At 35.5% G+C, this 12,367-nt stretch overlaps 1 protein-coding gene across 4 annotated transcripts in view; it reads right to left on the bottom strand.

The window, feature by feature from the left end:
• Nucleotides 1-11,352, bottom strand: part of Rfesd (Rieske Fe-S domain containing) — a 55,358-nt gene extending 44,006 nt beyond the window's left edge. The window contains exons 1-4 of one of the 4 annotated variants that reach the window (XM_026385899.2): nucleotides 10,419-10,966; nucleotides 9,654-9,799; nucleotides 1,087-1,262; nucleotides 945-979 (exon numbers count right to left, since the gene is read on the bottom strand). In XM_026385899.2, coding sequence (XP_026241684.1) covers nucleotides 945-979; nucleotides 1,087-1,261 — 210 coding nt within the window. In that variant the 5' untranslated portion in view covers nucleotide 1,262; nucleotides 9,654-9,799; nucleotides 10,419-10,966. Of the gene's footprint in view, nucleotides 1-944; nucleotides 980-1,086; nucleotides 1,263-7,048; nucleotides 7,097-9,653; nucleotides 9,800-10,418; nucleotides 10,967-11,102 lie in introns of those variants that run through there. The other 3 variants (XM_077800560.1, XM_026385898.2, XM_026385901.2) reach the window with 3 other exon arrangements.
• Nucleotides 11,353-12,367: the final 1,015 nt, after the last annotated feature.

Here is a 12,367-nt window from a genome sequence, read left to right as displayed (position 1 = left end):
TTTAAACATACATATGTCCTTTAACATGAGGACAGGTATAAACCAGGGTGGATATCAAGTTAAATTCTGTTTTGTTTGTATTTTTTTCCTCATGGTACTGAGGATTGAACTGAGGACCTCATGCATGGTAGGCAAGCTCTCTCTCTACCACTGGGCTACATTGCCAGCCACCAGGTGGACATCAAGTGTAGAGACAGTGAAATGCTAAGTTCAGGTTTGTATTTTGTGCCAGTTATAGATAGAGAAGTAGAGAGACAGGGATAGAAGAAATAAAGTGATTAGTTTGGAATACAAGGAAGCAAAGGTAATTCCTCCATTATTCTTTAGTTAAGACTTCAAAGTGTAATTTCTTTAAAATTTTTAAGAAATATTATTTTATAAAATATATGCTCATTATAAAAACATACAAAGTATAAAGTAAAAAGAGTATATTCTTTTTAATATAAAAATGAAATATCATTAGAAGTACTATTCTAGGACTTGTTTTATCACTCACAAATACACTGTTAACATTCCTCAATACCAGCACATGTAGTTCTGCCTCATTAATTTAATGGTCATATGGTATTCCACAGCATGACTGTACTACAATTTATTTAATCAGCTTTCTATTGTTAAAATGTTTAGGTTGACCTCGATGTTTTGTTATAATAAACAATGCTAAAATGAACCTTTCCTATAAAGAGACAAACAATGTGCAATTATATTCATAGGATAGATATCTCAGAGTATAATTGTTAGGTCAAAGACATGCATAGTTCTTATATTATCTGCAAAATGGTTTTCCTTACATTGTAGGGTTATGAATACCAAAAATATCTGCAATTACATTAAAGGCCCTGAAATATAATTAAATCCAAATATACATTATTTTTGAATAAAGAATGAAATGCAAGAATGTAAATAGGAAACATCTGAGTTTGTTGAGAATAAATTCTACATACCTCTATTTCTCCCAAATGTAAAGGTCCTCCTGAATCTGAAAAGTAATTGAATATTACATGTAGTCATTTAAAATCCTGAAATTTGATAGTTTTATGACTCATAAACACAATTTGTATAGAAAAAATAAAAATAAAATCTTACGATAACAGCGAATATCCATAGCATGATATTCTCCTCTATGGTAGAAAATGACCACTTCTCTGTCATGGACAACAGCTGTCATTCTTTCAGATTTTTTAATGTCATCTTCTCTGCCAACACAGACAGAAGAATATTCCTTATCTTCAGGATCTTGTACAGACCCATCAGGATCCATGCTAGTTGGGGTGGAGGAGGAAAGAAAGAAAATTGCAAATGGTCTATTTGACTACAACTCACAGAAATATTATAATAAGAGTCTGGATTTCTTGACTAATGGGTGCATTTTCCTGTAACTATATGAAAGAAAACACTTAAAAAAAATCTTGATTATAGTTAGTCATTACTTGAGTTAGAGACTCCTTGTGTCTGCCAAACTTAGAGAGGGCTCCCCCATTCTAAGGCTAGAATTGTATTAAGATTAATTTTAATGCTTAAGATGGAAATTTCAGAACTACTAAGGCATGGATTAAAGATTTACGACTTCTTCACTCCCTATTAATTTCAATTCTAAACAACATCTGGTTACAATCTGCATTGTCTCCAGCCTTCTGCTGAAGGTAGTCTGAAGAGTCTTGAGCCCTTTGACTATGAAGGCTCACTTATTTTTGTCTACAGCACATAGCCACCTCTTACAGGCACAACCAGATAACTACTCTAAAATGAACAGATAGGTATGAATGGAATTCTTTCATTTTCTTACCTTATATAAAAATTGTCATTACTACTTTGGCCTTATTTTGGGCATTCAAAGAGATTCTCCTCAAGTAACTTACAGAAGGGAATTTGCAGGTGTCATGTATTTTTTTCCTCAGTACAGATATTCAGTCTATTTATTTGAAAGTGATCCAAAAACCCTTTTAAATACTTTGAGAATAATATATTCACAGATTATTAATTCCATGTTAGAAGGAAACATCAAGATACATCAGCGTCAGTGGTTAGGCACCTGAATAGATCTGGCATAGAGCAGCTCACTCCACAATGCGGGCAACAGAAAAGGGGTTGCCTATCACATTATGATATAAGACCCTGCAGAACCTGGACCGTTTTCTTGGAACAGACCTACTTCAATTCCTTTATTATGTGACAGAAATTAAAAGTTTATGACAGATGAAAGAAATTAAAGTTTCATATAGCATCTAATCACAACCTACTTTTATCTTTGGAACACTGACAGACAAATTTTTCAGTCTATTTAGGAGGAATGTAAGTTTGGAAACACAAAGCAGGTAAAATTCTCAACGAGTGGCTATCAATAATAATCTTTATCACAGAAGATTTTTAAAACAAAAAACTTGCAACAGAAGTTCTTCAACTTCTCTTATATAGTTCTTCCTTGTTAGAGATAGTCATTCATGATAAATAGTAGAATGTTAGATATTTATCAGTCATGACAAATATTTTCTGAACATCCACTATGTGATTGGCACTTCAGGAAATAAGACATAAAAGTTTCTGCCCTCCAAGTTAAGTAGAAAGTGCCCCAAGATAGTCACTAATAGAACTTAGTAGTATCAGTGACCAAACTAGTTGGAATTGTTTTATTAAACAAAATTATCTAACTCATGAATTTTACTGTTTAAAAGTCTTACTAAACAGTAAAATTCATGAATTTTATTCTGAACTGTAATGACTTTCAAATAAACTTTATGGGTTCTTGCTATCACCTATTATACATGCCTGCACATGCATGATTTTTTTGTGTATTTGTGTGTGTGCATCTGGGAGCTGAAGAAAGGTAGTTTATTTTTCCTTTCACTATAGTTTTCCAAGAATTTTATATTATCACACAACTAGCTACATTAATATTTTTGATAGATGGTGAGACTGATAATAAGTAAATGCATAAACAACTATACATCATAAAAGCCAAGAAGAAAATGAGTAATATAAGAAAGTAACAGGAAGGTGATTTTGCTAAGAATAGGCAAGAAATATAACCGAGATAATAAATGGTTGAAACCAAATGCAAATGAGTTGACATGCTAAGAGCTGGTAGAAGAAAATTCCAAACAGAAGGAATGGCAAATACAAAAACCTGAAGAAAAGAAAGGGCATGGTTAATCTGAGGAACAGAAAGGATTCTGGAACATAATGAGCAAGATTGGCATAAAAACACAAGCCAGGTTGTGCAGTGCTGTGTGGGGGCTTTATTCTAAGAGCAATGGGAAGCTACTAAAGGATGTAAAGCATGATCTATTTTTAGACATGATCTATCTTTTTAAAAAAATGCCCTGGATTCTATGGAGAATGAATTATAGCAGAACAAGAATAAAAGCATGGGGATATGGGGGTGGACAGAAATTCAGTAGATAAAGGAGAATGGAAGGAAGGAAGGGGGAATAAGAAAGAGAGTGGAATCAATATATTATAACTTTCCTATGTACATATATGAATACACCACAGTGAATCCCACCATCGTGTACACTCACAAGAATGGAATCCTAATTAGAATAGATATATTCCATACTTGTATAATTATATCAAAATGGATTCTACTGTCATGTGTAACTTAAAAAGAAACAATAATAATAATTTTAAAAAAGAACTAAAGCATGGAAATCAGAAAGTTACCTTAGTGTGGACCATGGGAGAGATGGTGGCTTAGACTAGGGTGTTTCCTTTGTGGGGGAGAAAAAAGTAACAACAACAATGGCATAATGAATTACACTAAATGCCAGACTCTATTTTAAGACTTCATTGATTTACTTCTTCAATCCCCCAACATATTACTTTTTTGGTGGTGCTGGGGATTGAACCCAGGGACTTGTGCATGCGAGGCCCGCACTGTACCAACCCCCAACATATTACTTAAAAGGTATTATTTAATTTTACAGTGAGAAAACTGAGGCACAAAGAAGTTGGGCTGATGGAGTGAAGGCACTAAAGAAAAATAAATAGAGATGGTTTCCAAGTTTTAGGTTTATGCAGTGAGGTGAACTCCAGTGCCGGTGACTCTGACTGTGATGGGAAAGACTGAGAAAGAATGGTAATTTTACAGCAAAGGAAAATCAAGCACTTGCTGTTTTTTGTACATACTGAATTTGAGGTGCCTAAGAGACATCTGAGTGGAGATATCTAGGCAGCAGTCAAACATAGGAGACTAAAATTGAGGATGACTAAAGAAAGAGAATCTTAGTAGTTTTCTAGTTATAGAGTTCAATGCAATCACTTAGGGAGCACAGATGGGGAGAAGAAGGTCTAAGAAAATTCTTAAAGCACTTTAACATTTGAACATTTAGAGGTTAAGTGGATAAGAAGCTAAATAGAGGCAGACTACTACTAAGTGTGTATAATTTATTGCTAATCAAATTAAATTCCTTCACTGCTTTCTCATCTTTTCTGTATTCTCTTCAAATTGCAAGTAGGTGATAACATGCAGGGGTCAGGGAAAGGCAGTTAAGGAGGTAAAAATCTGCTCAATGCTGGCTACCTCTGTGTGTTAAACAATAAATGATACATGAAGAAAACATGGGTTTCCTAGGAAATTTACTCCCAAAACTTTGGTTTTCATTAAGAGCTGGGTCTACCCTTTTTTCTTTGTAAATTCACTTAATCCTTATACCACTACTTGCCTAGAAATTAAATACTGGTTAGTATTCAAGTAAGAGCTTACATTTAGAATAGAAACACTATAACTCCTTTTCCCAATATTTCTAAAGTTTATCTTCTATTTCACTCTATAATGTCCTTTTGGCCAAATATAGAAATTAAAAGGTCAGGGAAAAAAAATAACCAAGTTCAAGAAATCTCTCAATAGTATTCATAGGGACAGACTCAGGGTTCTGGTTTGATCCAATCCTTAAATCAAAATGATGATTCAGTTTCAGTTCCATTTTAACAATTTAATCATTTTTTTAAAGATTGATATGATTTTTTTATACCCTGTATAACATTTAGCAGCCATTTTTCAAAATTCAAAGTTAGAGACATATTCAGCCTTAAAAATGGTATATGTGGGCTGGGGTTGTGGCTCAGTGGTGGAACACTTACCTAGCATGTACAAGGCCCTGAGTTTGATCCTCAGCACCACATAAAAATAAATAAAATATAAAGATATTGTGTCCAACTACAACTAAAAACTAAATATTTTTTTAAAAAAATGATGTATGTGTACATTTCCAATCCCCAAATAACTCTTTGGTCATCTTACAAAACCTCACTAGATGTTCATGATAGATATAAACCTTCTCAAACAAAATGTAACTACAATTCTAAAGGTTGTGACAAGTCTAGGTTTTTATTTAATACTTTCATTTTTGGTTCCATTTTAACAATTTAATCATTTTTTAAAGATTGATATGATTTTTTATACCTTTATTTTATTTTTATGTGGTGGTGGGGATGAATCCAGTGCCTCACACATGCTAGGTGAGCGCTCTACTTCTAAGCCACAGTCCCAGCTCCAATAATGTAATCATTTAATGGATTCATTTAACCAAAATGGGAAACTACAGAAAGGCCTAGACAACTTGAGAGGAATCCAACCCTGCCTACTACAAGATAAGAAATTACATATGGAAAAGGAAAGGAAGTAAATAAAATGATGTCCCTTGTTATCTGTAGAGACTCAGGTGCTGTTAAACACTAAGATGTTTGCTATGAAATGCTCATAGTAAACATAATATACTTGGAGCTGGGGTTGTGGCTCAGTGCTAGAGCACTTGCCAAGCTTGTGTGAGGCACTGGGTTCAATTCTCAGCACCACATATAAATATATGAATACAATAAAGGTCCATCAACGTCTAAAAAACTTTTTTAAAAACATAATATACTTGTCTATAATTTAATGTTTTTATCAAAATTATGGACCTCAAATCAACTTTAAATAAATACCGCAATTTTAAGAAGCTCGTCCTTTATAATCAATAGTCTCTTCAAATACAGCAATTTGTCATAACTCACAGAAGTAGGTACAATGTACTTTTTTCCTTGATCAACAGGCCATTTAAATTTTATTTAAGTCCAAGGTTAACATTTGACCTATAAACACATATATCCAACTCTTTTAAAGGGGGCACTTGGACCTAGCTTAGAATGGTTCTGAACTATAGATCCAATCCTCTCCCAACAAGAAGTTTATGGAAGTGTCAAGGGGCTGCAGGCTTTTTGCAGAGGATTTTCATGATGGCTTCTCTGTTATTTAAATCTATACAATGTATTAAAAACTTTACAATGTTAGAAGGAAATGAGCATAAGTCACTTTAAAAGCAAGTTTATAAAACAGAAATTATTACAAGTAAAGTCTCTATGTGAGTGTGTTAGGAGTAAAGTTTAGAAAAAGGGCATAGACCATTGTTTTGAGAGGGGTAGGGTAGTTCTGAGCCCTGTGGAAGACAGATATCCGATATCATCATTAACTGGGCTCCAAACTGAGGTGGAGAGAGGAGCAGGGGAGGGAGGGCATTTGAGGAAGGGAGAAGAGAGGGAAGAGAGGTGACGGGAAGGGGGAAGAGGAAAGGGAGAAGAGGAGAAAAAGTGCAAGCATATCAGCATGGAGAGGAATAGGCATGAGTTTAATTCAATGTATAAAGGAAAGTATTACACAAATTAAGTTTAGGAAATTACAGGAGTATCACATATGTATTCTGGAGTTTGCCCTGTTAATGCCTGTTTTAAGTAACCTAGTTGGTCTGGAGGTATATAGCTCAGTGGTTGAGGATATGCTTAGCATGAATAAGACCCTGGGATCAATCCCAACATGGCAAAAATAAAACAAACCTATAATTAATCTAATTATTGAAAAAAGAATAGAAAAATAATACAAACATTATTCTAAGAATTTATCTCACAATAAAAAAATATTGTTCTTTAGAAAAGATATTGAGTACCACAAGCATGATTTTCTATATTACTTATGACCATCAGGAGGCTAGAATATTATCTTTCTAAACAGTCACCTGGTTTTACTTGATTTTGGCAGGTACCCAAAATATACAAATTGCTAGGTGGTAGTATTTACCTTCAGAGTTGGGCGTGCAGCCTTTATTATATTTTGTTACAGAACACACAGAGGGGCAGCTATCATAAGAAAAATGAAAAAAGAGACAAATGAAATGAATGAGGAAAAGAGGCTTAGGGAAAAAAAAGGCAAAGCAATATGAATTTGCAACACATACAACCAATAAAGGATTAAGATGCAGAATATAAACCGGGCACAGTGGCACATGCCATTCAGTGAGACCCTGTCTCTTAATACAAAAAAGGACTGGGGGCTGTGGCTTAGGGATTGAGTGTCCTTGAGTTTTCCCAGTACCAAAAAAAAACAAAACAAAACAAAAAAAACCCCAAAAAAGGATCTAGAATATATAAAAAACTCTTATAGACCAGTAAGAAAATGCCAAACAACCACAGAAAAATGGGCAAAAGCATAAACATTTCACAGATGAGGAAATCTGAATGGCCACTAATCACCTGTAAAGATGCTCAAACTCAGGAGGAAAATGCAAAGGAAATGCAAAGCAAAGACACAAATGGGACATTATTTTCCATCCCCCAGAATGGTAAAAATTACACCAAGTATAAGCAAAAATATTGAGCAACCACTAGTGATGACAAAAATTAATGCTCAGTTTGATACTACCCAGTAAAGCTGAACATATACCTAACCCAATAACCCCACTATAAGTATATGCCAGAGAAATGTGCACAGGCACACCAGGCACAAGAACAACTATAATAGTCAGAGACAAGGAACTCAAAACCCATCAGAAGTAGAAGGAGTAATTTTTATGTTTACTCAATAGAATGCTATAAAGCAGTAAAAATGTATTGCTACATTAATTTAGATTTTTTCAAAAACAACTGCAAATGAAAAAAAATTCTTAAATATTTCTAGGTAGACTTCCATTTTTATCAAGTGCAAAAGCAAGCAAAACCAAACAATATATTATTCATAAGTAAATGCTTATAGGGCAAATTTGTAAAGAAAAGTAAGGGAGATGACAAACAAAATTTCTTAAATGTTTCAAAATATCTAGTCAGTTCTTATATTTGAAATTACTTTTGGGGACTGGGGCTATAGCTCAACGACAGAGCACTTGCCTGACACATGTGAGGCGCGAGGTTCAATCCTTAGCACCACATAAAATAAAATAAAATAAAGGCATGCTGTCCATCTACAACTACAAAAAGAAAAAAAATCAAAGAGAAAATGTTAAAAAAATTACTTTTCAATATTTAAATTGTATCCTACTTTATGTCTATGTTGCAAATGACCTAAAACCCAAGCAAAAAGAAGAAAAAGTTGTACTTTATACCCTCATAGAATGTGCTTACACATAGATCATGAATGAATTATTTAAATTTTGTACAGCTTGTGTCAAAACTTATCACTAGAGGAAGAGTAGATGAAGTGTCCAGCCCACCCTCCCCCCATGGTGGGGGAAAAACAAGTATAGAAATACTAGTATTTAATAATACCAAAATACAAGAGATGTAAACTAACACCAAAAGTTAATTAAGCTTGTCCAAATAAAGTCCTTCCCTAAATTTCAGTTTCTTCAGTCTTTGCAAGGTTTGCCTCCAACCAATAAAAATTGTGGTGAACTTTAAAGGGACTAATAAGAAATGAACAGAGAAGGCTGGGGCTAAATGATAAAGGTTTCAGAGAATTACCATTACAGCCTTGCATTATGCTTAGGAAAGTATTATCTCATCCTTCAAATAATAGTTTCCTTTATGTATCATAAGTGGTAGTCTTTATATCTGATGACTATTTATAACTAATACCATATTATTCTTAATTGAATACTGTGAATATCATGGTCCATTCAAACAATAGTGAGTCCATGTGTTCACTTTAATTACAGTTACTTTGATGAATTATTCATGTATTCCTACACATTGTCTCTATTTTAGTTTAAGATCTTTTTAAAACTCATTTTTTAGTTTTACATTGACAGACAAAATTGTATTTATTTATTGTGTACAATATGATGTTCTGAAGTATATATTTTCTGTGGAATGACTACATATAGTTAATAAATGCATTACCTCACATAATAATCACTTTGTGGTGCAAACACTTTACATCCATTCCTAGATTTTTTTCAATACAGTATTTTATTAACTATAGTCACCATGTTGTGCAATGAATAAAAAGACAGCAGATTCTTAAATGAATGCACTTACACATAGAATGTGCTTTCACATAGAGTAAATTAGTCAATTTAGACAGTTTGTGGGATAGGTGAAATTTTCCTTCTGAAAAATTTAACTCTTCTATTCCACAACTGTCTTCAAAAAACATTTTTTGGTCTGTCCCTAAAATTAAGTTTCTAAAGGTGCTAACTCCATATAAAGTTACAAACTAGTTAAATGGATCCTCGGTCACTATTAGGTTTTATTACAAAATAGATAATACATTCAGATTAAATTGAAAGAAAAAAGGGCCTGGGGATATAGCTCATTTGGTAGAGTGCTTGCCTCACATGCACAAGGCCCTGGTTCAATCCCCACCACCAAAAAAAAAAAAAAAAAAAAAAAAAAGATAAATTTAAAGAAAAATACTTTAACTCCATTAAGTTTCCATAAGACAAAAGAGACATGAAATTAAAGGTACTTACTTGATATTCCTCTTGAGCAAGGACAAAGGTGCTTTTACTAAGTCTGGGGACTTGGCCCATACATTATCAAAATGCTTATCACCAGGGTGACACCCTTGCTTTTAGGTTCAGGCAAGAGAAATGCCTTGGAAAGTAGTTTTGTATCTCTTTGGATGACAGAATAACAATAGATTAAAAAAAAAAAAAACAGCTATCCTCCAGTGAGTGCCTACTGCTTGGCCTCTTTTCATATAGTAGGCTCACTGACTCTCACTAAATTGATGATTAATGACCGAAGATATGAGTAAGTACTAATTAGGTAGATCTACATTTCTTATAAAGCATGCAGTCTGCAAGTAAGCCATCCTTTTAGCAATGCAAAGATTTACATCAGTTATGTATATAATGGTTATCTTTATATTGGTGGTATATACATGTATAGGAAAAAAAGATGGTTCTGATTTTTTTCCTTTTTAATTTAGAAACGCTAATGTGTAAGAGCTGTAGCCACAAATGTTTAAAATGGAATACAAGCCTAATAAAGTCCTGTAGCTATTCCATTTTGGAAACGGCCACCATCGGCTGGCATTAGAGCTCCATGATCACAGCTGAGCTCGACTTAAATCCAGGCTTTGCGTGATTTGGGGCGAATTGCTTCATTCTGCTGTGCTGCATAAGAAAGGGGCTGCCACATAGAGCATGGTGAGGGTTAAGTGCTTGAATTCACTTGAAATGATTAGAACAGGGCCTAACCTCAGGAAATGCTTAAACTAAGTTGGTTCCTACCTCTAAGTTCTTTACAGCTCTGCCAGTTTGTCTTGAGTGACTTCAAACTGTATTTAACGTTTCAGTAAAGATGATCTGTAGTTATTAAGATCAAGCAGCAGGGCTGGGGCTGCGGCTCAGCAGTGGAGCGCTCGTCTAGGACGTGCGAGGCCCTAGGTTCAATCCTCAGCACAACATAAAAATAAAAGTATTGTGTCCAACTACTTCTAAAAAATAAATATTAAAAAAAGTAAGAAAGAAAGAAAGAAGAAGTACGAGCAGCGCCTTGGATAGTCTGCTGGTTCAGATGCAATCCCATAGGCAGACTCCAGGAGACAAATATCTGGGAGGGACAGGGCTGCAGAAACCCTAATGTAGTTATTATTTTAGAGCGCACAAATGCCCAGAAAAATGTTTGAAATCACTAGGGCCGCAGGTCAGGGGTGAGGCCCAATTCCCAAGGTGAACAATGTCAGCGGGCCTCTGGTGCCTGCGCAAAAGCCTGCCCTGGAGGTTAACGGTTAACCAATGCTGAACCCCTGGCCAACGCGTTCGGAGCAATAAAGAGCAGAGAGGGCAAGGCACAGCACAACCGCCAGCCGCCGCCGCCGGAAGTCCGGGCCGCCGCGGGCCGGAAGCAGCTGGCCCCGCGAGCCCCGCCCCGTGCCCGGCCGCCCAGCCACGCATGGCGAGAAGAGAACTCACCGTTACGTCCTCGCTCCGCCTCGGCGAGACCCACCCGCAGTGTCCTCCGCGGGTTGCGACTGCGCGAGCCAGAGCTCTAGCCCTCGCGTGGCGCCTCCGCCGGGAGGGCGTAGTCGTCCACGTGACCTAGGAGTGCCCGCCCCGGGTATGACGACCCCGCCTGACATCCGCAAGGCAAAACTCTGCCAGCACCTCAGAACTAACGGGCAGCCTTAATCATGTGTTTGACAAATGTGATCGGTTTACTTATTTGGTGCTTATTAACTCACTATATTTATCCAAATTTTAAATGCACCCAGCAATCGCTGTCTTAGGAATTTACCTATACAATATTTATAAAAGTTCTTCACGATGCATATAATCCGTGTATAAGGATGTTTATTGCAACGAGAGAATAAGTATAGCTAAGTGATAATCAACCCAAGGAAAGGGTTAAATAAAGCACAGTAAGTCCTTAAAGTCCTTAAAGTAATTATTCTCGGATATATCCACTGTTAAAAGGCACAACACAGAATATTATGTGTAGAGTGCACGCCTTAGTGTAAAATTATTTATTGAGATTCAAATATGCTAGTGTGTACACAAACTTTTCTTTAAAAGGCAAAATAAATGTAATGGCTATTTGCGGGAGAGATGGAGGGTGTAGTTTTCCTATTTTGAACTTTGCATTTTTTTCTCTTTATACTTACCTGAATTGAAATGAAATGAAAATAAACAAATAATCCTCATATTTGTATTTAGGACTGGAAGCTAGATGACCCCGGTAGATTTTTATTTTAAGTTTCCTGGATTATCTTCGTGCAGTGGTTCTTGCCTATGCCTTATAGTTACCTGTGAGTTTTTAAAGTCATGATACCCAATCTGCCCCAGAGCACTGAAATAAAAATTTTAGTGGGGAGGGAGATGCAATATATATCTTTTAAGTTTACTAGCGATTCTAGTGTGAACCCAAGGTTGAATGCCACAGCCTGTATTTGGTATACTTAGTACAAGGATCTCTCTTAGGGATCTTTGACCCTAGGTGTCCCAATGGTCTTAGGGTAGCTGAAATCTTGTCCATTTACCCCAGGGTGCTTTATAATGCCATCTTAAAAATAAGCCTTTACATGTAAAAAGTTAAGAAGTTCAGAATAATGGTTTTGCCTCCAGTGCTGGTTTCTTCTGATTCTGTTATGTTCAATATACTTTAAGGGTGATCAGTAATATTTTGTGGGATAATTTCCCTTTTGATCATTTGTTTCACTGATTGAAACACAAATGAACCA

Source organism: Urocitellus parryii, chromosome 1 (genome assembly GCF_045843805.1).
Source record: "Urocitellus parryii isolate mUroPar1 chromosome 1, mUroPar1.hap1, whole genome shotgun sequence".
Lineage (NCBI taxonomy): Eukaryota > Metazoa > Chordata > Mammalia > Rodentia > Sciuridae > Urocitellus > Urocitellus parryii.
This window is presented reverse-complemented; position numbering and strand designations above follow the sequence as displayed.